This window comes from Nicotiana sylvestris, chromosome 3 (assembly GCF_000393655.2).
Source record: "Nicotiana sylvestris chromosome 3, ASM39365v2, whole genome shotgun sequence".
NCBI classification, from domain to species: Eukaryota; Viridiplantae; Streptophyta; class Magnoliopsida; order Solanales; family Solanaceae; genus Nicotiana; species Nicotiana sylvestris.
The window spans coordinates 135654614-135681962 of NC_091059.1; the positions used below are offsets into that span (position 1 = coordinate 135654614).

The 27349-nt window shown below is 33.8% G+C and overlaps 2 protein-coding genes and 1 long non-coding RNA gene across 4 annotated transcripts; 1 reads left to right on the forward strand and 2 right to left on the reverse strand.

Annotated features, from left to right (window-relative positions):
- Positions 1-2355: 2355 nt before the first annotated feature.
- Positions 2356-5851, reverse strand: LOC104233861 (uncharacterized). Its single transcript, XR_712761.2, has 2 exons — positions 5631-5851; positions 2356-2665 (listed from the first exon to the last, which is right to left on the reverse strand). It is a non-coding gene; the product is annotated as an uncharacterized lncRNA (long non-coding RNA).
- Positions 5852-15111: 9260 nt separating this feature from the next.
- LOC104211600 (kinesin-like protein KIN-10C) lies at positions 15112-20881 on the forward strand. Its single transcript, XM_009760690.2, has 17 exons — positions 15112-15558; positions 16269-16434; positions 16559-16759; positions 16856-17045; positions 17141-17346; positions 17445-17629; positions 17718-17757; positions 18080-18157; positions 18263-18322; positions 18420-18470; positions 18583-18673; positions 18742-19058; positions 19149-19195; positions 19867-19888; positions 19972-20040; positions 20139-20177; positions 20681-20881. Exons 1-17 carry the CDS (start codon positions 15338-15340, stop codon positions 20723-20725), a joined length of 2028 nt encoding a protein of 675 aa, XP_009758992.1. The 5' UTR covers positions 15112-15337; the 3' UTR covers positions 20726-20881.
- Positions 20882-20914: 33 nt separating this feature from the next.
- On the reverse strand, positions 20915-26649 carry LOC104211595 (uncharacterized protein At3g49055-like). Of its 2 annotated transcripts, none has more exons than XM_070171029.1 (5): positions 25712-26649; positions 25216-25292; positions 22583-22694; positions 22396-22512; positions 20915-21516 (listed from the first exon to the last, which is right to left on the reverse strand). In XM_070171029.1, the coding sequence occupies exons 1-5, from the start codon at positions 26561-26563 to the stop codon at positions 21172-21174; spliced, it is 1503 nt and encodes a 500-aa protein (XP_070027130.1). In that variant the 5' UTR covers positions 26564-26649; the 3' UTR covers positions 20915-21171. The 2 variants fall into 2 exon arrangements, with proteins under 2 accessions (XP_070027130.1, XP_070027132.1); XM_070171031.1 differs by having other exon boundaries at positions 20947-21516; positions 25721-26649.
- Between the last annotated feature and the right edge of the window lie 700 nt (positions 26650-27349).

The following is a 27349-nucleotide window of genomic DNA, read 5'->3' on the forward strand; positions in this document are numbered from 1 at the left end:
TTGAACTAAAAATTAGTACTAATATAAATTGCAAGCTACTAAGGACATCCACCAATTTATTAAGGTTTGACAATTTCTGTTTAGAGTTTGCCGACTTTTCTTCCCACTCCCTACAGCTCTCCTTTATTTTAACAAGGTCAATGAAAGTAGAGAATGAATTTAAGACGCTGTAAGCAATTAGGCAGCAGCGGGCACAAATGATGGAGGTGTGCTGGTCAAAACGGTTGTGCTGCTGGTTCTTAGAACGTATATCAAATCAAATAATTTAATCTAAAGAGTTATGTATAAATTAAAATAAGAACATTTTATTGGTTAACAGAGTATATTTATTAGTTTGGTAGGTTTTTCCGTGCTTTTAGAAACCCTATTTATAGATGTGAAGACTTGAGCAGGGGAGTCAAATGTTTCAGCCTCTCTCTATTTGTCGCTACTGCTTTTGACCTTGTTAATTTTTATAATATGGAGCGGACTCTGCAGTAAATCTTTTGGATGGGAGAGGGGCGCAAGTCTAATTCTACTGATTTGGCTTATTCTCTTACGTTCGTAAAAATTGTACGGCCCCCCTATTTGGTCGCCCACATTTAACCTATACCCATTTTTTTAAAACTTTTAACTTATACCTACTTTTTAAACAACTCCAGGCCCCTTTCTCCTCGTCGAAGTTATATCCGCCTCTTCTTTCTCAAACTTCTCCTTCTCCCTTTTCTGCAAGAAATCTATTACGGCTATGTATATAACTTGTATTCACACAACGTTTTTATCTAGGATTTCGTTTTCAAGAAATTAATAATCATTTTTAGAAAGAGCCTCTAGTACTTGGGATTTTTCCAACATAATTTGTGGAGAAACTTATTGTTATAGCCAGAAGCATAATTAAAGCAAGTAGAAAGCTAACCTTGTATATGTGAATTATATGTTTCTGTGGTTAGAAGAAAAAAAAAATTGTGTTGTCTGAATGTATAATAGAACTGTATAATGTATTTTCGAATATCAGTTGCTTAGCAATAAAAATGGCTCAGCAAAGCTGAGTGTGAGTTAGACGAAATGAGGTTGCTGCATTTAAAGCGGCCGATAACATAAAAAGCTGATTTTTCCAGAAAAAATTTCAGCTCTAATTACAAACAAAAATTTCAGCTCTGGAGCTGAAGCTTACAAACAAAAACTTCAGCTCCAGTTACAAACAAAAACTTCAGCTCTAGAGCTGAAGTTCGACAGTTACAAAACAAAAACTTCAGCTTTAGAGCTGAAGCTTACAAACAAAAACTTCAGCTTTAGAGCTGAAGCTTACAAACAAAAACTTCAGCTCCAGTTACAAACAAAAACTTCAGCTCTAGAGCTGAAGTTCGACAGTTACAAAACAAAAACTTCAGCAGCTGAAGTTCGCCAGTTACAAACAAAAACTTCAGCTCTAGAGCTGAAACTCGACAGTTACAAAACAAAAACTTCAGCTCTAGAGCTGAACTTCAAGCCCGGCTACTAGAATGCTGAAGTTTTGCTTGATTGTCTTTGCTACTTCAGCCCCGTATGCTGAAGTTATACGAAAAAGCGGTACGCTTGCAATTTTTTTTTGCAAAACGGGCACAAGTTAAAACGTGACACAAAAAGCGGGTATAGATGCAAATGCCCCCTACATTCATTACTCTGACAATTAAGCAAAGCATAATTTATATGCAACCGAGGACATTGTGCCTATTATTAAATTTAAAACCTAAAAGACTTGAAAGAGAAATAGGAAAAAACAAAAAGAGCTGGTCCTGGTAGCTCCCTTCCTTACCCTTGAAAGTTGGGGATTGGTCATGCATGATGACACATTCTATATTTATTCCTTTACTCCAGCAAGGAAACATGATTGACTTCGGTGGCATAATTTTTCAGGAAAATGATACTATAATCGTTCTCAAAATAATAACAAAAAAAAATATATTTTTTGTGTATATATACATTATTTATGTTATATACAAAAAATATACAAATTTTATATATTTTTGCGACTATCGAATGTAAATAATTTCTGCCGCGAGCTAAAGTAATCTTTGCCCTAATTTTCCAGTGGGTGTTGTAAAGTTTTTGTCTTTTTTTTACTTCATTTGAATTCTGCATAGTTTCCTTATCAAGGAACTGAGGCACTTAATAGAAGGGGCGGAGCTAGAGTGCCACCAACGGGTTCGGCCGAACTCAGTAACTTTGATTCAAACCTTGTATTTGTCTTAAAAAATCCATTAAATATGTATAAGTTATTAATTTAGAACTTAGTAATTTAAAACGATTCGAATTCCGAACCCATAAGCTTGAAATCCTAATTCCGCCTCTGCTTAATAGACAAATATGCTTTTGTAAATGACACTTCACATATGACAAGTAAGACAATAACATGCTAAAGGCATGCAAAATCTGTAATTGGGCGCCCATCCAACACCACTTGCTTTCCTCATTATTTTCTTCTCTTTCTACTTACCAAAAAGCACATATTTCTGGAATCACATGTTCAGGTTAAAGCCGAAGAAATTACATAGATTAGAAGACTATAGACTAGTTGTGCAATGTTACAAAAAATGCAGTGACTTGAACTTGAATCTTCTTTTTGGCTTTATTACTGCTAACAGCAGAAGATAGGGCTTCGGTCTTCCAATCTTCATTCGAGTTGCTTATCTGAGGTCCTCTACAACTGCAAAAGGAAGGTAAAATGATTATATGCATTTGAATACTCTATTACATGAAAGCATTTTTCTTAAATATAGATCACTTGTCAATTTTATATTGCCTTTCTGCATGCCAATCTTTTTAACAAGTAAAGTAATCATTTTTCTACATAAAGGGGATAAAGTGAAATCAGTTGCAATGTGAAGTGAGATTTAAGTGTAAATTACACTCTCATTTTTAGAAATACATGCAAGTGAATAGTTTTGTCAAATACACAAATGCTCCAAGATCATAGTTTTAATGACACCAGCGGCAGCTATCCAAACGGAAATAAAGAAAAACCATATAAAATTAAAGAAAACCACTAAACCCTGGCAGCTGAACCCAGAAAGATTCCAATCTGCTTAGGTAAGAGAACAAGAAAAATACTGGACATACGAAAGCTAGCTAAATTACTTTTGGCCGTAAGTGAGCTGAAGTAGCAAACAAATCCAAGCCAATTGGGGTTTTGTGATACTTTACGTTTCTCATTTTTGCTCCATAGATCGTTACTTTCCATGGATGAAATTTAATAGACACCAAAATTCAGATATTGAACTTCAACAAGCCTCCAACTGTCCACAGATCTATGCTTAATGGACTTTTCTGTTGAAGACAAAATTACCTTGTGATGCATGCAACACTTGCAGCTATGGACAATTCCCATCTGGTATACACATGGCAATTAGTGTATTATATTACTGGGTATGGGACTATATCGAGTTGAGTGAATCATCTCATCTAAAAGTTTAAACTATTAGAAAGAGAATTGAAAAATGAATATCTTTCGTCACTTTCATTCAATAGGCTTTTCCTTTTTATACCTTACTTACCTCGACAGTTATTTATTTGTTTATTTAGGTCAACAACGTGCCCCCTTCACAAGGCCTGTTTTTTAAATTTATGTGGACCAACCACGTGAAGTATTTCGTCGATGGGTGGTGGTAAGACTCGAGTTCTTGACCTACTCTGATCTGATATCATATTTGCCTGAACCGCCATCTAAAAGCCCAAAGTGTTGTTAAGGGATATATCATTTATTCAGGTCCTCAATAATGTCCCCACTTGAAAGTTAAGAGTAAGCAGCATTTTCTGTCCCCAAATTGCCATTAAATATCCATAAATCCAACAAAGATGCATGCATCTTACACCCAAGTCCATGTGACATTATACAGGATAGTGGCTATAAATTATAAGAAACAGCATTGAGAAGCATCAAGGACTAAACCTGCAGCAATTATTGAACTTATCTGACAGTCATCAGAAACTCCCACCCCAAGTTGGAAAGTTACTACTTACTAGTGCATCTAACTAGTAATCCAATTTTGAAGTCACTATTCTAAGCAGCAGCTTCTATGAAAGTTCCTTCACAAAAAATTGAGCATACATATTACATTATACAGGATAGTGACTATAATTTATAAGGAGCAGCATTGAGAAGCCTCAAGGACTAAACCTGCAGCAATTTTTGAACTTATCTGACAGTCATCACTCATCAGAAACTCCCCACCCAAGTTGGAAAGTTACTGTAACAGTGTAACAGCCCAGCCTGTTAGTGATATTGTCCGTTGTGAGCCTAGGCCCTCACGGATTTAAAACGCACCACTAGGGTCTAAGTCTTGTTAGCCTATATACCCAGCATCCCTCTTGTGTTTTGCCGATGTGGGACTTTGTCTAAAGGGGTATTACAGGTACTAGTGCATCTAACTAGTAATCCAATTTTGAAGTCACTATTCTAAGCAGCAGCTTCTGTGAAAGTTCCCTTTACAAAAAGTTGAGCATGCATATTACATTGATCGAATTACCTATCGCAGACAAGGATCGAGCAAACATTACTCTGTAAACCAGATACCCCTCCACGTCAAATTTCCAAAGCACGTCTTTTTACTTGATTTTCATTCACAATAACAACCATAATTTTAGCTTTATAAACTGGGAATCTAGGTACTCGGAAAACAATTACTCATGGATAAGCCAATAAAACACCATGGTAATATAACACCTAACCCTTGACAATATCTATGAGCAAACAAAACAATTGCACCCCTCCACTTTTGTTTCATTAAGATTGTGAATTTCTGAATGGGTTAATATTTTTGAATCATAAATGACTAATCAGCAACTGAGAATATTTTGCTGGACCTACCACTTTAGACTAACAATGTTAGTTTACACCCTGAGTAAGATTGATCAAGCCTCTGAAAATCTTGTTCCTTTCTTTCCAAAAAGTAAATCTTGTTGGAAACTTATATTAGAGCCTTATAAAAGCATTCAAGTCATAGACCAACATGTGTTGGCACTTGGCAGATAGTGGTGTAGCCAAGTGTATTGAAGGCTTCGTCGAAAAGTTACACTGTGCAAATAGGGCAAAAACAATTTTTGTATATATGTATAATAAATGTTGAATCCACTTGATAGCTAAGTACCTTCACACACTGTGCAAGTTTTGCATTTTTTTAGTCCCCTTGTTACAATTCCTTGTTCCACCACTGTTGGCAAAGCCAAGGATTACAACTAGACTCGATTCCAAACATCCCCAAAGTACTAAAAAAAGTCTCTCTTTCCCAAGCAAAAACCTGAGGCATTGATCTTTACGAAATAAACTAACCATTATGTCTACAAGAACAGATGCTTTCATGTCAGCTCCATCCATAGGCATAAACACTTACGGAAACAGCAATTGGAATTGAAAAACTCTTCTTTCACAGTGAACGAAACCTTCACTATTTGCCCAAAACAGTATTTAAAAAAAAGCTCAATTTTTCATAGAAAACCAATCTTTTTTGCGTTCAAGCTTGTAACTTACTTTATCAACGACAAAGAATAAGCTTTTCCAATAGTGTATAGCTAATAATTACCAAAAAAACTAACATTATAACGAACGAAGTAGTTAAAAAGAGCTGTCGACATCAAATTTCAAGAAGTTATAATCATAGGATCAGAATCCGAACCGGAGCTGAGCTTTGGGGGATATTCCGAAGAAGAATTAGGGTTGTTGATAGAGCAAGATGACTTAAAAGCTTCAATATGAGACTGGCATTTCAAATAGTCGCCTTTATTTTCTTCCAAACATTTCTTCAGAGCCTCCACATCGCATGCTTTCTTCTTCACACTCTTGTTTTCCTTCTCCGTTTTCCCCTCCATTTTTCTTTGTATTTCCACAAAAAGATTTGGAATAAAAAGAAAAAATAAAAAGGTTTATACTCCAGGAAAAAGAAAAGAAAAAAGGATGGACAATTGGACTGGACTCCTCTTTGGAATGGGGGGCAAGTGCACAAATACCCATTCCTAGGGATGCTATTTAGAGATTAATTCGTGCTTATTTTCTCCTGAAATTTTAAATTAAAAATCTTAACTTCATGACGATTCTGTCCTGACGATTTGAACTGAAAAACTAATTCATAATGCATTGGCTTATTCCTAAATAACAGCCTTTTACGGTGGCTACCTGATGTCATTTATACTTGGAATGTTTTGGACTGAAATTCGGAACCAACGCTAAAAATTTAGAGCAAAATACAAAATTGACCCATCGATCGAAATTAATTGCATTCATTAGTCAAAATATATAAAATATAGTATATTTTTTTGTATATATTTCGATCGATTGCTCAATTTTATATTTTAAAAATATAAATTTCTCAAAAATTTAAAAGAGCCCTTCATTTAAGAACTTCGTAATGAGATTACACTAGACAAAATACATAGTTTACCCATTGACCTTACACTCAAATCCCTGTTATACACCTCTCTATCACGAGCAACATTTTAAACACCTGACCTTTTAGAAGTGTGTCAATGACACACCACTTCTATGTTTGACCATTTTTTCTAAATATGTGTGTATCATGCATGAATAAGGTTGTGACACGTGTCACTAACATAAAAGTAGAAAAATAAAAAGAATTCATCCAGGTTTTATTTAAAAAATAAAGAAAAAGAAAATGACTGCCCACCCAACTCAGTGGAGAATCCACTCCGGCCACCAATGTTGAGAGCAATCTTTGTATAATAATTTAACATTTTTCTACAAATGCACCAGATTTCAATTCCACAAATTCATTAGGTTTTAAATTATGGCTACAAAAGAATTTTATTTTTTTAGAAAAACTAAATTAGCTGTCTGCTCCCCCATCTCTCCGGCAGATCATCGCAGGTGACCACCCCACCACCATAGCTGGCACCACTCATCATATCACCTCCACATCCATTGAACCGACAACTTAAAATTATAATACGATTTTTTTTACACTGGTTCGAATTTTGACAAACCCAGCAGCTGATTCAAAAATCCAAGAATAACTTTAAAATCAATTTCACAATAGCAACAAAAATTTAATTTAGTAAACAAGCTCAACAATTCGGTCCAAACAATTTCCAACATTATTGCTAGATTTCTCCGCCCAAACACCAATTCGAAAACTCAAGAAACCCCCAACAATGGAGGTTCGAAACTTTCTCCTCCCAAATGACGATTCAAAAATTCGACACTGCCCCAAATCGTCCAAATTTCTGAATGGAAAAGGAAAAGATAGAGAAGATGACTAAATTACCTTATTTGATTGGATTTTATCTTCTTTATGGTGAAGTTGTCCGCGTATTCAGATCAGATGGTCTTTTCCTTTTCTTCTCTTGTTTTTTCTTTATTTTTGTGTTTGTTTTTTAAAATAATTTCCATTTTGGTTTAATTTTTGACAGATGGCACTTAAATAAGATTTTGGACAAAAGATTTACCTTTCTCACGCTCTTATTTTTTGTGTTAAACACACACATGCTAGCTAAGCAAAATGGTGTGTCATTGACACACTTCTAAAAGGTTGGGTGTATAAAAGGTTGCCCGTGGTAGAGAAGTGTGTAACAGGGATTTGGGTGGAAGGTCAATGGGTAAATTATGTATTTTGTCATTATACTACGAGAAATACTTACTGATCATTGTACCAAATTAAATAATTTAACTATCTGAGTTACATATTAAACAAAAATATATCCAATATCATTTAATTATGTTTAATCGATATAAAAAGTGCATATCTTGTTTTCATTAGTTTGACGCAAATATGAATTTCGTACATTTTTTGTGGTTTTACCCTCTCAATACCAAAATGCACTTGAAAGTTCAATATTCCATAAGTAATGAAATGGATTAAATCCATGAATCCATTCTACTCATTTTAACTAAAAATATAATAGAGTGTAAAATCTCTAATATATTACTCCATCTGTTTCAATTTATGTGAAACCGGCCATGGAATTTAAGAAAAGAGAGAAGACTTTTGAATTTGTGGTGTAAAATGAGGCACAATATTTTGTGTGGCTATAAATCATTGCATAAATGTAATTGTTTCCAAATAAGAAAAGAGGTCATTCTTTTTGGCACGAACTAAAAAGGAAATATATTCATATAAATTGAAACGGAGGGATTAATAATTTAAAATAATTACCGACAGTAGCAATTATCTATATCTATACTATATTAAAAGCACGAAACCCTTGTTGAAATGTCGTTCGCCTTCTTTACCCTTTAAAAATAGGTTTTATATTGGACAAAATTGTAATTATGATTTAATTATTTTTCTAGTATTTAGGAATTTCAAATCAACTAAAATATTAGTTTTTTTTTTGGTAGGAAAGATAAGTAACATAAATTAAAACATGTGTACAGGGTTTTGATGCTCATGCATCATATTACAAGTGCTAGTGTTAGCTATATTATTAGGTATAATATCCGTACATGCATAACTATGTGAGGTATCGCCTCTAGTAATGTCAACGATCCTCCAAAGTAGTATGGACTGCATTTTTACTAGATATTAAATCTTTTCTTATTTGAAGTATGTAAAATTTCTAATATTTAGGAACTTAATTTACCTAAAGAAATTTATATCTTTAGAATTCTGATCCTAACTAAATAAATATCCAAGAGCAGACACTATCCATGTATTTTCATTCTTCCTAATTTTTCTTTTAATAAGAATATTAATTTTATATCATTAAATTCGTATTCGGATTAAATAGACTATCCAACATCGAATGTTAGGTTCATGCATGTATTTTCATACTCTCTTCCTATTTTTTTTAATAACTATAACAAAAATTATTATTGTTATTAATATTACTAGAATATTAAAAGTACACTGATCAATAATTCGAACAAATTACTAACAAGATATTTAAGAATACAATAGAAAGAGAGAATGACAAAGGAAGAAAAGTGATTGATTAGAGGCAATAACACACAAAGGAAGAAAAGTGATTGATTAGAGGCAATAACACTAATGATTTTACAAACACAAATCTCCAAAAGTGAAAATCACGTCGATCTTTTTTTACGTTTTGATAATTATTTTTTTATGCTTTAATTCTCATTCGATAAAATTATAATGACAATTAAATATTTAAATTATGGATGAGCTAATATGAAGAACTTGACGCAATACACACGTGCAACGCAGGCACACTAAAGCAAATTTCATTTAAATAAAGTGAATACATGTATTATGCAGCATAGAATAATGTCCTTCGTGATACTTTAGAATTACTAAATACAAATTACTACTATTACTTTTATTCGGTGCTAAAAAAAATAATGTATCCTTATATAAAATGAAATGGAGGAATATTACTTCAGTAAACAAACGTCTTAAGATTTACAAACAAAAAAAACTACTAGGTCTAGCGGTATATATATTTTTTATTTTACATTATGACTGTTATGAAATAAAAGCAATTTAGTAAAGCATGAACAAGAAATAAAAGCAATTTAGTAAAGTATGAACAAGAAATAAAAGCAACTTAGTAAAACATGAACAAGAATAGAGATAGAGAGAAGGAAGAGATTTTCTTCTTCAATTGTGTGTATTTTCCTATCTATTACAAAGCCTTTATATAGGCATGAAAAGTGAAGAAAATATTTCATGGAATATGTCATTGAACATAGAAAATATGTTATTGAATATGTCATTAACCATTTGAGAGAAAGATCATGGAGGAAGATAGACATCCACCATATTTTGATTTTTATCATAATACTCCCCCTTGGATGTCCATAAATAATGTGTCTCGTTAAAACCTTATTAGAAAAAAACCCTATGAGAAAAAAAAATCCTAATGAAGGAAAAAGAGTACACATATTTAGAAATACGCCTTTTGGTTGCCTCGTTAAAAACCTTGCAAGGAAAACCCAATGGGACAAAACCTTGTAAGGGAAAAAGAGTACAACGCGTATTAACTCCCCCTGATGAGATCATCAGTTCACATCGTTGACTGTGGGTAGTTTATCACACTTCAAACCACATTTGTCTCGAATAAGATGTATAGTAGACCTCAACCATACACATTCTCGACTTGCTTCATGAATAGCAATTATCTCAGCATGATTAGAAGAAGTAGCCACGATTGATTGCTTAGTCGATCGCCAAGATATGACAGTGCCACACATGTAAACACATAACATGTTTGAGATCAAGCCTTGTGTGTGTCAGATAAATACTCCACATCGACATAACCAACAAGATCGGTATTGCAATCATTGCCATAAAATAAGCTCACATCGGTAATCCCCCTTAGATAAAGCAATATGTGCTTGATTTTATTCCAATTTCTCCTTGAGCGGAGCTATATCTTGTTAAGACATTAACTGAAAAAGTTATGTCATACCTTGTAGTGTTAGCAAGATATATTAGCGCACCAATTGCATTAAGATATGGTACTTTAGGACCAAGAAACTCTTCATTATTTTCATGAGGTCGGAGTGGATCTTTATTTATATCGAGTAATCTCACAATCATCGGGGTACTTAATGGATGTGCTTTATCCACATAGAAGCTCTTTAATTTTTTTTTAGTGTATGCTGATTGAAGGACAAAAATTCTATCTTTCATATATTCAATTTGTAGACCAAGACAAAATTTTGTCTTTCAAAGATCTTTCATTTCAAATTCTTTCTTTAAACAGCCTACTGCTTTAGGAAGCTCTCCGGGAGTTCTAATGATATTTAAATTATCAACATACATGGCGATTAAATTCAAATCCATATCCTTTTATAAGGACACAAGGACAAATTGAATTATTCTTATACCCTTTTTTCAACAAGTACTCTCTCGGGTGATTATATCACATGCGCCCTGATTGTTTCAATCCGTATAAGGATTTTTGAAGCTTTATTTAATAAATTTCTTGGAAACCTTAATATGCTCCAAGAAAATTTAAATCTTTCAATGATATCCACTATACGCATATCAAGTTTTTCATATATTGCCAGATTAAAACCTGAAGTGACTATATCCACTATAAGAGAACATGTCTCCATATATTCAATGTGAGGATATTTACTAATTTTCTTGTGCCACAAGTCGTCTTTATGTCTATCGACTTGAACCTTTCGCACAAGAACACATTTATACCTCAATTGACTTTATACTTTCAGGTGTTGGACTATCCGTCCAACTTCACATTTTTCAAGTGAAGTCAATTTCATTGCGTATTTTTTATTTGGCCAATCTTTTATCCGTCCAAATTTCATGACAGATTTGATCTCAAGATCCTCGTCAATATTAATCATATTGAGCGCTACATTATATTAACAATATCGTCGACAATCATTTTATGCCGGTTCCATTATTACCCAATAAAGACATAACTTATTGGGATCTTTTTATTTCATTATTTTCAGGTACCTGAGCCTCTCCCATGAGGTCTTATGAAGTGTTATGTCATGGTGCTCTTCTAGGGCACTTGCCTCCTTATTATGACCATTTTGAATATTTGCCCCTCTCCTTCTTCAAGGAGTTTTATCTTTGGAACCGATTGGTCTGTTACACTTCATGTGTGCCATAGACTCTGTCCCTCATGGACTTTATTCTATTTGGAGCATTAGCAGCTGAAATATGACATTTAGCTTTGGGTCAGCAAATGCGTCTGACAATAATTTGTAAATGAATATCACTTGAACTTCAAGTTTATATTTTCTTGTACGAGGATCTATATGTATTCATAATAATTCATTTCACGTATCACTTTCTCAGCTGCCCATTTTCTCCCCCTAATGTTGGGATCACCAACACATTTCCCAACCATCTTTGGGAACTCATCTTTGTGCATTTTGGTGGCATAATTAAATCATATAGCACATCCATATTTCTATATAGAAATTATTTGGTTCCTGACCCTGAACCGATTGTGATAGGGAAATTTTTTTATAACTTGGCTAGATGCGTACAAGTGCTGCTGTATATTAAATAATAAATCTCATACCAAATTTCGTTTTTGGGAGTTTTGTTCTCATAACCAATGATTTAGCTATAATTGGAGGCATACAATTTCTGCTAAACCAACTTGGATTTAAACCAGTATTATTAAGATAAATCATCATAATTTATATTCTGGAATTGTGCTCTAATAATTTGAGCAAGCAATCTTGCAAAAACCAAACTGCAAGTTGATAACAAATGCACATGTGACCATAAAATAGATGCATCTATTAAAATCATATAATAGTAAACGGTCCACATGGCAGGTGACTGAGCCCATATATATATCACCTTTTATTCCTTCCAGAAATCAAAGGATTCAATCCCAATCTTTAACTGGTATATCATGAGAATAAGCAGCACAAGAGAATTCTTGAAGAATCTTCTATTCTTCAATATATGTCAATGTAATTCTTAATTAATTTTTCGCATCATAATTGAACCGAGATGGCCAACCGGTCATGCCAATTAATATTTGTTTTAGTAAACCTCTAGTTTACTGGTGGCATATGATTCCAACATCATGCTTATATTTGTGTAGTACAAATAAAAAGAAGATCGGGTAACCTTTCATATTTACCCGGTATGATTATAGAAATATGAAGATATTCAATCTTACTTTCATTTATAGTCTCAATATGCCAATCACTTTGACTTATATAGTTGAAACTCAAAAAGTTTCTTTTGAGACTTTACAATATCAATGTCATGAATAAGTTTATTCATCCGGGTAGTAACAAATTAGTTTTTCCGGAGTTCTTAACAACTTTTGTACTACAAGATCTTTTATCATACCATTCATATGGTAAATGTCTCCTTCACGGAGAAAATTATATCATAATAAATTGTCATGGTCAAAATCATCATAAGCAAAATTATTTATTGCTTTAACTTTGCCTTTAATAACTTTTATAAGGTATGACAAAATAATATTTGGCATATCACATGTACGCGACCAATGACATATTCATGTAACCATACAATAATATTTATTCTCTTTATTTTACTCAAACCTCCCTTAGAGGTGAGTTGTGTGGTATTCATATAATCATGAATTGCATGTCTTTATTCATTGTTTTATCACATATTGTCACATTCAACTTTAGGAATGGGTTTGCATTCTCAATGCTTATCACAAGTCACATTCTCTTCAAGGAATGGATCATAATCAGCGACGTGCTTTATTATTTTCATACCAATTTGATGGTAAGCATTACCTTCATATTTTGAAGGACTATTTTGAGAACCCTTATTGTTCTCCTTTTATAATCATAGTGATGATTATTATTATTTTGATATTTGGAACGCCCACGTTCATTGTTCAACCACCTGTCTTCATTGAAATTTATTATGCACTGTTATCACATTCACTTCAAGAATGGAGCAAATCAAGTGGGACAATTTTTATGTCTTTTCATGAAAAATATATTATTTTTCTTTAGTCATCATTATATCATCAATATGGTACATTGTGACTCAAACTCAATGTCTTACCAATATAAAGGCATGTTAGGCCATAATAAATTGGGACTCAAACCCAACTCTTATCATTATGGAGCATCAAGACTTGATCCCGATGTCTTAATCAATAGCATAATAGGCTAAACAATATTGAGATTCATTCTCAAGCCTTAATTTCAATCACATGCCAAGAAAGTTGTACACAGCTAATTTGCAACTTAGCAAATCAAATTTGCTTTCTTAATAAGTGTACAAATCTCAAATCAGCGTAAAACTTTATTAATTATTTGTAGCATCTATATGAAATACAATTGTTTGTAGTCAGAATATTTCTTCTAAATTTTATTAGAGTTTAAAGGGATCATAAAATCATTGTCTTAATATTTATTGAGTCTCTCTAAAAAATATTGTTGTTTTCGGGGTATACCCTACCTATTGGATTTGATTAAACGTCATGACTTTCCTTCACTCAATTCAACCAAGCAATTAGTGAATAAATTTATCAAAAATATACCATATAGGTAACAACATATATATATATAGTACTAATACATAAATTCGGCATTTATATTACCTGAAAAGTGACATTATAGGTAACAACTTACCAGTTGTAGCTTGTGCATCATTCATATAAAATACTTAAAAATGGTAAGTTAGTAGCAAACATCAAGTAGGTTATGAATACTCAAAAATACCTCTTCTAGTAATCATACTAATCATTGTTTGCTTTCAAATGATACGACCATAAATTATGAAGTATACTTTCACAATAGCTGGTTTATTTTTCAAACTTCAAAGAAGTAATTAATCAACCTAGATAAAGATGTGAAGTATTTCTTGTTTTCTTCAAGATGATTTATGCTTTTAATCAGTGTGACTAATTTTATTATTATATTTTATTCCTTTTTTTTTGGTACTATATGCAAGTGTAAAAATCCAAAAGGAAAAAAAATATTCATCCAAGTAAAAGAAAATATTAAAAGCGGCAGGACAGATTGAAAATAGTTAACACATAAATATGCATAAAACAATTTATATAAAATATCCTTGGTTACCATGACATGCATCATATCAACAATTAACTGCTACTATGATTTTAACATATAGAACTTCAAAAATTTTATTCCATTCATGTGATATAAAAGATGTAATATTAATATGTGCTTATGCAATACAGGTGTAGTACAAAGTTGTGTGCATATGAGATTTTAAAGGAATGACAAGTATAAGATAATCATACCTTCTTACATTTCATTATTTACCATATGTAGTTTCTCTTTACATTTAACCATGTGATGATATGTATGGCTTCTAATTGTAATCTTTCTGGATGTAGATTTTTTTTTTGTAGATATATAAATACAATTGGTTAGAGACTCGTGCTGATAACGTGTTATGAAATAAAAACAATTTACTAAAGCATGAACAAGAAATAAAAATAATTTAGTAAAGTATGAACAAAAAATAAAAGCAACTTAGTAAAACATGAACGAGAATAGAGATAGAGAGAAGGAAGAGATTTTCTTCTTCAATTGTGTGTATTTTCCTATCTATTACAAAGCCTTTATATATGCATGAAAAGTGAAGAAAATATGTCATGGAATATGTCATTGAACATAAAAAATATATCATTGAATATGTCATTAACCATTTGAGAGAAAGATCATGGAGTAAGAATATACATCCACCATATTTTGATTTTTATCGGGCTTTATTTAGCGGGATTTATTCATGAATGATAAAGTCTTCATAAGGAGCGTGAAAGAGCGCCAGGTAGGACAGACTAAGAATTTGAAAATAGAATTAGAACCCTAACAACGGCTACTTCTCTACACCATAATACATCACTAGTTCACTACCACTCACCAGACAATCCACTCTCTCACTCTAATTCATCCAAATTCTCCATAAATAAATAAATTGTAAAATTTCAAGCTCTGATTTCTTACATGGCTTTGTCAACGCCCGATTCAAATCGCAGCAAACTACCCATCGCAGGCCCAAGAATCTCGCGCAGAGTACGAATTGTTGGAAAAATCCGAGGATTTACAGACCAAGAGTCTGAATTATCGGGTGGAGATTCGAAACTGAGGGTCACTGTGTGCCGGCCCAAAGGGAGCGATTCGGATTCAGAAAAAGTTACAATATCATTCGGAGATGAAGGGAGTAGGTAATTATAAATTGAGTCCATATGTTGATTATGTTCAATTGTTTTGATTTAACATACCCTTTTTCGTTCCGATGTTAAATTTAATGAAGTAGACCCAATATTAGTTTGTTTTAGTTACAGGCGCGGGCGCTTCATTAGGCCCCCAAGATATCAAAAGCCCCAATTCTTACTACTATTAGATATAATAGTATATATACAATTATTGTTTCAAATTTTACATTTGTTTTTGGAATTTGATTGTATTAGTTTAAAATGAGCAAATCATGTAAGTTTTTCTCTCTCACTAATTAATACATTTATCTCCCTTTTGTTTCTTATTATTCCTCCTCCACATAGATTCATTTTTTTTTTCTGTTTAAGACTGATTTCATTTTCAATTTTAACACGATTTGCCTGAATAAGCTATATAAGAATGAATAGATAAAAATGCATTTGAATGTTAATACATACAATTTACCGCGATTTCATTTTGCACCTCAAAAAGCTAGAAGAATGAACTGTAAATAAAAATATATATATATATATATATATTCATCAAATAAGTTTCAGGTCTCTTATCGAAATTTAGCTTTAGGGCATCAATTTTGTTATGCCGAAGATTCCCATTTGTAAATGTGTTTTCTACATGATTTTGTTTCTTTTGACATTGATTGGTGCTAGGCTTCCTTTTTTTTTTGTGAATTTTTTTGAGATTCTCTAGTATTTTGCAGTCGCAAAGATAGATATGAATTAGATAATTGCTATGAACAAGATGAGGATAATGCTGTAGTATTCTCGAGAGAGGTAAAGCCACTGATAGCAGAAGTTCTCAGCGGTCGAAATGCATCCATTATTGCATATGGGGCAAGAGGCAGTGGAAAAACCCACACAATCCAGGTATGTCTTCTGTGTATTTTGCCAATAAGTGGGTTCTTTTTCCATGTATCTCAGTTTCTCCTCTGCTTCTCTAATAATAACCTTCTGTTACTTTTAAACTGAGGATATTGTTTCTCTATGTTAGGGTTCTGTGGACAAAGAAGGTTTGGCAGCAATGGCAATAGCTGAGATCCTTTCGCAAACAAAGGATGCCCAGAAAGCAGTCCTCGTTTCCTTTTACGAGGTGTTCCAGGATCATGTCTATGATCTTTTGGACCCTAATCATCCCGAAGTTCAAGTGCTTGAAGATTCTCAAGGAAAAATAAAGCTCAAAGGACTTTCTAAGGCAAGTTAAAGTAATCCAATTCAATTCTAGGAGTAAAATATTGAGATATTGCACATTGTTATGGTTAAGATCGCTCTCTTCTTTTCTTTTACGTAGGCCGCTGTGGATTCCATTTCACACTTTCATGATCTAAGTGCTTGTTTGGCTGCACCATGCTATTCAGTACAAAAGACACCATTCCAAATGCCCAAAAGGAGTCACAAAGGGTTAATGATACATATAGCATCTGCTGATGACATCAAGGGTAGTAAAGGCCCCAATGTGATGAACTTTGTGGATTTGGCAGGTTAGCTAGTCCTAAACCTCCAAAAGTTGCAGAGATTTTCTCTTTTGCCGAATAATTGCTTTTTAGTTATCTTCACTGTATTATTATGCTCTCAGGCTATGAGGATTCCCGAAGAAGCAGCAAAGATGGAATTATGCTTACTGAAAGTGCTAGAATAAATAAGTCTTTATATGGCATTATGAACGTGGTGTACGCTCTGAACACAAATGAAAAGCGGGTTCCTTATCGAGAAAGCAAACTCACTCGGATGCTGCAGGAATCTCTTGGTGGCTCCAATCATGTTTTGCTGCTAACCTGTTTGGTAATGACTTTTCTCATTCTAACATGGTTAGATATTCTGTGTAGATTCCAAGTCGTTTTGAAAGATTCCTTTTCTCACCCTTTCATTTTTTGTTCTAGAATCCAATCCTTTGCCAAGATACTCTTTATGTAGCAAGTTTGGCTTCACGATCATGTCAAAGTGCTGGCCAGATATTGACAAGCTCTACAATGAAAAGTAAAAAGCACACCAATCAGCAAGCACGACTAGTGGGTACCCCGTTGTCTGGGAAAAAGAACAACTCTGGCTCCAATTTGATAGGAAGGTATGCTACATGGCATATCATATTATGAACTAGAATATATGGTTGACGGATGTGTACTGAAATATTTGCTTCTTTGTTTTCATTGAAGGAAACTGTTCAGTGACAGAAAAGCTATCATCTCTAAGCAGGTACCAGTGCATTGCTCTTTGGTTCTGATTCCAATATAATTGGTTGCATTAACCATTAAAAAGAATAGTTTACTTACAAGTCCGCTACTTTAGTTGTCAACGTCAGGTTTGTACCTCTATGTTTTAGGGTGTGACATTTTGAGTTTCTTCACTCCACAAATTCTCTCTTTTGCTTTTGGAATGTTGCTTTTAAATTTTTGGTTGGGTTCATTGGTTTAATAAAACGATGGAAATTACCTAGTCTAGTTGAAATCTATTGGTAATGCCTACAGCATTTTTACATGTCATTGATTCATACCTATAACTTGTCATTGATTCATAGGATGATGTCACCTCAGCCACAAAGTTTAAGCCTCTTTCAGAGAATGCTTCAACTATCATATCTTCCTTCCATAAAAAGGTATATGACTTTATCTGTTGAAAGCATTGGTTTACTAAAGAAGTTAACATCTTATTCATTGTTTAGTTTATGCCTCATGGAACTTAAGATGTTATATATTGCTAGACTTCTCAAGACAAGTCCAATTCAGATAGATCTAGAGCCATGATATCATCAGCAGAAAATGTTAGTACACTTACATTTTGTAAATGCATTTCTGTTCCTTTTATATTTTTTCTGTTTAAATGGCTATGCGTGGGCTTGATCAACTTATTGGTTGCAGGAAATCCCAAGTGTTTTCAAGGAAACAATCTCTATTCATAAAATGGAAAAGGTGAGGCAACTTAAATTTGTTTATACAGTAGTCATTTAATTAAACAATTTTGACTGATGCACTTTAATTAATTGGTGTTATCTGTGTAATGATATTAACCTTTGCATCTCAGGATGCCTCTCCACCAAATAAAGCAAAGGATTTAAAAGTTACTCCCGAAGTTCATTGTGATGTCAAAGAAATACTTTCTTTTGCAGATGATGGTAGGTTGTGTTAAACGTTGGTTATTGTGTTAAATTTGAACTTTTACTCTCTCTTTTTTCTCTCACAGTGCTACAAATTGTAGATGTTGTTGATACAGAGGAGAAAAGTGGAGATATGAACATAGACAAAGTAGCATCACCACCACTAAGTGAAAGACTTAGAGAAATAACGAATAATTTACGGTTGTTGGAGTCTTCAACTTCTTTGCATATGTTGATGCCAAAGCAGTTGGACTCATCTCAAGGAAGCCTTGAAAGTTCTGGTGACATTATAGAACCCAAAACCCCAAAAGCTGAAACTGATATGAGAACCGGTGACAAATTGGAGATTGCCATGTATACTAGTCCTTGGGAAAGATTTCATATGCGCAGTTCTGGAGCAAAGGTTTAATTGATTTACTTTCGTGAGTAGTTCTTTAGCATTTTTTTGTCTGATGCCACTTCAACTTATTCACTCTCCTTTTTCATTGTGCAGAATTGTCTTGTCCAAGAATATCTGAATTTATTAAACACTGCAAGCAAGTAAGTGAATGATTCCCCTATATAACCGGTTCTCCACTTTTCATATAGTTCTTTTCCTTCTGATATTAATTGTCAATTTTCCTTCTCATCATATTTTTATTCCCTTCCAAAATCCAAGACAACTAACTTGATGATATTACTTCTCAAGCTATTTTCCCTGTCCAGCTTTCACTTATTTTGCAACATCCTTTTTTCCAGTTGTAATAAAGCATTAGCTAAGTGATGAAAATTGCAAGTTTGTAAAAGAAGTGCAACCCTCATATTATGTGATCTTAAGTAGCACAACACAAGTGAAGAAGCAACCGTGATATTTACTTCTCAACCTATGTTACACCGTCCAGCTTGCACCTTTATTGCAACATCGTATATTTTAGCTGTAAAGCATTAGCTAAGCGGTGAAAACTGCAAGTTCTAAAGTAGCAACCTTAATGTTATGTTATCTTAAGCAGCAAACTGCAAGGTTTCACAGTTCCTTCTTTTGGATTATGAGGGAATGACTCTAGCCAGAACTGGTCTTGTAAACCGCGCTTTGATGCTAAGACCGAGGCCCCCAAGAGTAAAAAGGGGTGGTTGTTATTTAAATGGGTTTCAGTATATTTGTTTATTCTTGTGGTGTGTGCATTGGCTAATATTTCTTATAACATTCTTCTTTCTCTCATTTGTGATTACAGAGAAGAGTTAACAAGGATCCAGGTAAGATCACATGTCAATACTATTCTTTTTCAAGCCTATCATTGCATATAATAGTTTATAAGTTAATATCATATTTCGCTTAGGGCATCGGAGAAAAGAGAGCAACTTACATTCTTGAACTACGTGAAGAATCTTCAGAACCCTTTAAGAGTGTAAGGACCTTGGACATAATGTTTTTGCAACTGGAAAAAAGAAAAAGATATAGTGACTGTACTTAAATTTGTTGATCATTTTGTTTACTTTTGTGCAGCTTGAAGATTTGAAAGAAGTTGGTCTCTCGGAAAAGGAGGTACTTTTACTATTCTTTCAATTTTTCTTGATGTCCAATGTGTTGCAGCTAATTTTGTAAGCTTAACGGTCATTACTGCCATATACTTTAATTTTCTTGAGCGCCATAGCCTAAGAAGAAAAAGTCCAATGTATGTGGGAAAAAGATAGTGTTACAAGTAAACTTGCCAAAGTCTTGTATGGTTGTTTTGATCTGGTATATATGCGTGTTCTGAATTTGACATTAATTTTCTTCATGCACTTCGCCCCTGTCAAAAAAGGAAAATAATAAAAAGAAAAATTAAACAAGAAAGACATCTTGAGTTGAGGAAAACAAGTTAGAGGAACACGAAGAAGTAAAAATTTCACTTGATTTTTCAAGAACTTATTAAGTATGTTGGGATGAGTTATAGGACCTTCAAGCATTCACTTGATATTACTAGTAACTTTGTCTATGGGAGATGAACTATTATTCAAGTAATTTTTGCCCTTATTCTCTTGTTTTCTGCTTATGTGTCTTTGCAGATAAATGGCTTGATGAGGAGAATGGCTGGACAGCTTTTCTGCTAGAATGGCCTTTTAATAATTGTTTGATGGCAACTAGAAGTTGCCAGCAGTTATATTATGATGATTTTGAATGTAATATGTTTCTTTGCAATTGTTCAAACAAATGGAAAAACATACTGCTTTGTGATATGCTATGCTTTTGTGGAAAATATACATAATTAGTCTCATGAGACGACTATCCAAGAACAAGAATTATCCAACTGAAGCTGTTACCTTCACTACTGTTTTGTGTGAAACTTATCCCAAAAAGGCATCGATAAATCAGCCCATAGAGCATCTGGCTCAGTCGTGATCATTTCTGTACAATGGGCCAAAACAAGGGAAGAGAGAGAAGAATAACAAGCAGAAATTCATGTACAACATCTAAATAAAGACTATTAACTTTTCTTTTTGAAATTAAAACCCAAAAAAAAAAAACTTTAGGCTTGGTGGAGAGTGAGAATCAAATATTAACGGAGTAGTGCTTGCATTTCTGGTAGCATCCTTGTCACGTTTCGTACACCAGTTGTATTATTAGCAGTGCCAAACTTGAGACCTCGCCATGGCCAACACAAACGCCTCAGTCTACGGCGATTTATTCGCTCCCTTTTCTCTACTTCTTCTAATTGTCTTGTTAGCTCCTCAATCTGCTTATGTAGCTCAGTAGCTCTGCTGTCTGCAAGTTGGAGAGAACTCTCAGCTGCCTCCCTAGCAGCGATGGCTGTCGCCACTAGTTCATCTTTCAGCTGCAACTTGCTATTGGAAATACGTGAAGCAGCTCTTGTCTTTTCCAATTCTTGTTTCAGAATATTAACCTGTCGTTAACAAAATTTTAGCATCACTTTTGCCTCGGGTTCACAAAAAAATAGTGTTTTCACTAGTCTTACAAGTAGTAGTGTAGCTTAATCATAAGCCCATTAGAAAAACACACTCCGTTTCGGCTTTCCTGCTTTCTTTAGCTTTCTAGCTATTCAGGGCAATTGGTTCTCAAAGGCTCACGTCATTCCAATTGGAATAGTTTATAAATTAAGCAATCAAAATCTACACTGTTCTTTATTTCATACATTAGATTCCCCATTACAGACATTGTGAATACCTGAACCCAAAAGGTCTAAATAAAGGTTGGAGAAGCTACAATGGTACAAAGAAATGCCAAGTATTTGAGAAAATTGTAGTTAGAAAGCATATGGTAGAAGCTGCACATCAGTAAAATAGAGTATATTGATCAGTGGCAGAGTAATTACCTTTAGGTGTCTATTTTCTGGGAAAAGGGAATTTTTTGGGAGAGTTCAGGACTAAGTTTTTCCTCATATTTACATATGCTAGCACAGAAGAGAGAAGCACCAGTACTCCAAAATGAACCTATTCCCACGTTCTTCTGGCCTCCTAAGGAAAGCAACTTCCCCTAGAGAGAGATAGGGCAGTAAGGACACCCTCTACAGCTTAAATTGGCTAGAAAATGTAGCCTAATTCCTCTCATTCTTTGAAAGACAGTCACTGAGTGGATTCATTAATTTTAGCTGAATTAGTATGTATTCAGGAATATTTGCTGCATCAGTACTGTAACCAACTTACTAATGCTTTACGTTACTGGTCGACCACCAAAAATAAAATCTAGCAACTACTTGTGATAATGTGAGGGCAGAAACAAAGCAAGTAAAAATAAGAAAGCTCGATAGATCATGCGAACCTACCAGTTCTTCGTGCTCCTTAATAGCTTTCTTTCCAGCTGCCACTTCCATTTCACAAGCTTCTCTCCATCTAGAGATTTGTTCATAAGCGTCTTTATTTTCTACTACGAGTGCTTCGACCTGGAAGATGAGACAGGGAAAAAGCATGTAACAGTTGAACATCTTAAGGGCTGGTACCTTAGAAACTAACCTTTTGAGTAAGCATCATTTCTCTATCTTCCAACTCTTTAATGTATATCATGTTTTCTGCTAGTTTCTGACTTTGTTTGTCTGATAGAATCTGCAGAGACCCCATGCCTGACCTGGCAGTTACTAGATAATTAAACACAAGACTCCAGGTAAAGCATTAAATCAAGGGTAAACTTTCTATCATCCATGTTGTCCAACTCCTTGCCCCAACATACGTATATTTAGGAGTTTGTCAAGCCTTGTGGGAAGAATGAGATTAACAGACAACAAGATCACATGTTTGAGCAACTTTAAAGAAAGTTTATTGAATTCATTTAAAGAGGGGGAATCAACGAGAGTGATATCATCTCGTTCTTGAACTTCTTGCAACCTGACAGAAATGATCTCTCAATGCATAATAAGGAGCTTTAAGATTGTACCAGAAAAGGTACACTTTACCACAGCCAATTGATTGAGCCTCATTCAGAGAATGTTATCCTAGTCAATGTAATGCTCTCAAGCACCAGACTTGGTTTTGCACTGTAGTTAATGACATAATGCTATTACTGCATATTCGAGTTTCATGCTCCCACCTTCACTTGTAAAATTTGAAAGATAATAATCTTATACAAACTTGATCTAAGATAGTATCATATTGGATTCAATCATGCAGTACGGAGTATAAGAAGAAGCTAAAGGAAATACCATCCCTAATTTTTGTAGGATTGCGTATAGGTGTTCGTAACACGCAGCGGAAGACAATAACAATCCTAGACAGATCTTTTCATGTTTAAAAATTTATTTACATGTCAATAGATCGGATCTAAGACGTACCTGGTGAAGAAAGTCTCGTTTCAAATTCTTCGATAGTGCGAAGACTCTATGCGTATCCACACCAAGACCGATCCTTACTATCAACTCTTTGATCAATGAAATCCGTGAACAAATTGAACGAAAATTACTATGCTGAAATTCTTCTCAAAGTTTCAGCCCGAAAGTAAAAGAAGAAAACTAATTTTCTTATAAAGAATAGTTCTTGACTTTTTGCGGCACACTTACACGCTTTTTTCATACACCTCATGTTTAGGACTAATAGGTATTTATTATAGTACCAATTAATAATTCATTCCCAGAAGGTTTAGGAAAATCTGAGGCGGTGACCTACTGTAGCACAAGACCAAATTTGGACTTCTCCACAATTTTCCTTTGGAAAACAAATCTCATTCCTAACGAGAATTAACGAGGCACGCAGCAACGACAAACTTTTCCTTTTGTCTTGTTGTGCCCACATAGTATTACCAATTATATATCATACATATATATATATATATATATATATATATTACCAATTATATATGTATATATATATATATATATAATTTGATAATTAGTTTATCCAATGGTTAGTCAAGAAATATAATTCAATTTACTATTCCAAATAGAAAATCAATTTATTCACAATATTAATTATATCCTCTGTGCTAGCAAAGAATATAATAATATTTTATTTGGACTAATAATTTAATATATTTGACTAATTAAATTCTTTAATTTAATTATCAAATAATAAAATAATTAATCCTTTAGCAAAGATCAGAACACTCGTTAGTGTGCGACCCCATAGGTTCAATACTAAGCCGGTAATAAATTGATCACATCAATATACTAATCAAGGGTGGCGTCTAGCAACACTCCTTAACGACCGGATAGAATGAAGTATAAAATTTACTCTCAAGAACCAGTAGAAGAATAATGTAGTAATTCCTTCCGTCCTTATAGCTCTAAGTCACCCTAGGATATAGTTCAACTGTCAAATCCTAATAGGCGACCAACTATGTGTTCATGTCAAATATAATCGACCATCGAATGACCTAAGAAACTCATTTCTTCTTTCATTCAATTGCCTTGGCCAAGGTCTTGATTTGGTCATTTATAATTCATGACAACATGGAGCTTAAACTCATTACCAAGAGTTGACAGATTCCATCTTGATCATTCACTAATTCTACAAGCATTTAATCGTACCCAATATCCTTTCAACTATCGCCCTAGGGCCATAGGTGTCTGGTATCAAAGCACAATAAATAACTTGTCAATTACTATGACGATCTCATGTCAAAGGAAAATCTTACATCACATTCTTCAAGAGAATATCCTATTGACAGTTTATGGTAATTCTAACCATTAGGAATTATCCAATGAGTCGGTTCAATGATCATATCTCTATATGCATCATCTATCTATGTAATTTAGTTAATGAGATCAACTAATCTTTATCCCATAAAGACGATCACATAAATATTGATCTAACCGGATTACTAATGTCCAAATTAATAATCCTACGATCAAGAACAAATTTAGATTAAATTAAAAAAAACTTTACTTTCATTATCATGATCTCCATCACAATGTCAAGTCTCAAAATTTAATCAAGGACCTTATCAAATTAATCAAGCAATTAATAACAATGATAAAAGAATATCAAATGTCATATATATTTTATATCAAATAACGTTCACAAAATTATGTTCAAATCATCAAATATGATATTGGATCTAGGGCATATCTACTATATCCCTAACAATTTTAAGGTGGGCATGATAACATCTAAATATAAAGTATAAACATAAAAACTGCATTTTGCCAGCACAATACCTAGATTCCTCCAAAGACCTCTGCAACTGTGTGATTTCAAGTCTTAACTTCTTTGTTATTGTTTCTACAGTTGAGGCCTGGTAAGCATCAATGAATAAATTATATCAGTCTCAGAAACATGCCAAGTGATTTGCTCTCAAGATTATAAAAATACTGCTGTCAAGGTAAGGAAACTTCTGTTCTAAAATCTCTATGTATATGCAAAGGTCTAGGAATATAAGCTTATCTACTCTATTAAGCTCTTTCAAATTGACATATAGATCTTTATATTTGTATGACTATTGATTCTGAAATTTGTCATCTCAATATTTGAGTAACTTTACCGTTGGGTGGCCTTGCTATTTTTAGAGTATGCAGAACGAAATATAGAATTTAGAGCCATGGTTCAAAGTTAGCACGGTCTTTAACATATGTAAGTACTATATGTGTGTGCCTGTGTATGCGCATACACTTTTTTTTTTGTATACGTATAGATGCTCTGAGCCAAAAATGTTACCAGACTAACAGCTTCTATTTGGCATTCATCGTTATCTGACTTAACGCTGGTATCAGAATCCAAATTATCTGAAGATGCTTCACTGGTTGCACTTCCCATCATAAACCCAAACCCAACCTTTTGCAACCCTCTCTCTGCAATCTGCAAAATTGCAGCTCTCTTCTGTTCAGTATTTCCCCTTAATCTGTTCAAACTCTTCTCCGCTGCTTCCTTCTCCACCAAAGCAATTCTAAGCAAGCTATTAATATCTCCATTCTCCTCCGCTAAACTCGCCAGACTGTTCTCTAATTCTCTCCTCTCCTTTCTCCTCATTTCCTCAGACTCTCCCCATTTTTCCTCTACCAAATTCACCAGCTCTAGAACCTTCTTCAGCTCCACAGAAAAAACAGCCTTCTCTTCATTTAATGGCTTTGTTTTTTCGCACTTTAACTGATCAGAGCTTTCCGTTATATACACACGTGAATTGAAATTCTTAACCAATCTCAGTAAGCCATGCTTCGCTGATTGCACGATCTCCAAATTGTGCGAACAAATTTCTGATTGCTCTCTTTTCTCACCTAATAATTCCTCAACTCTCTTCCTAGAAACCTCAAGCTCGGTGTTAATTCTCTCTGTTTCTCTGCGAAAAACTATTTCTCTGAGGTGAAAATCATCCTCAAGTCTCTGAATTGCGAGGTAAAGCGCGTCTCTTTCGCTTGAGACCTCTTTGATTGTCTCTGCAAGATCTACATATTGCTTGAGAACATCGTCCTTTTGCAACTGAATTTGGTGAAGTAGTTCGTCCTTTTGCGTCAACTCCGATTTTAGGCTTTGGTTGGAAGCGCCAAGAGTCTCGAGATGGTGAGTTTCCATTGGATCCGTATGTCTCCATAGTTTGTAATTGAAGTTGTCATGAAGAGAAAGAAGCAGGGCAACTACCAGTCAAGGACAAATGAATGCCCATTAGGTGGTGGGGTAATATATATTTATACTTTCAACATGTCATGTCAATTGGTATAATAACATATCATCAAAAGAGAAAATGATAATACAAATAATATGATTGTCACTCTTGTTAGAACAGGCAAAAAAAATAGAAGTTACCAAGAAATTGTTGTGTGTTATAAAATAAAAGTAATGCAGTAAAATATAAATAAGAAGAGATAGAAAGAAGGGAGAAGTGTTTTCTTCTTTCACTTTGGCGTATTTTTCCATTGCAATTACATGGCCTTTTATAGGCATAAAAAGTAAAGATGATGGACATAAAGTAGGAAATTCAATCTTTAAGTTATTCACAACATGGGCATCCAATGTAACATCCAATGTAGTATCCAAAGTAGTATCCAATGTACAAACTATTCGTAACACTCCCACTTGGATGTCCATGTAAGATAATGTGTCTCATTAAAAACTTACAAAAAAAATATTGGGATGTACATAGTTATTTATAATATGCATTGCTTGCTGCCTCATTAAAAATCTTACCAGGAAAATCCAATGGGATAAAACCTTGGTTAAGGAAAAGAGTGCAGCGTGTAGTTACTCCCCTGATGAAAAATCACTTAATGTCTCGAAGACGACACATTCCAATCTTATATATCAGCTTTTCAAATATTGAGGTTGGTAACGCCTTAGTGAACAGATCAACCAAATTATCAC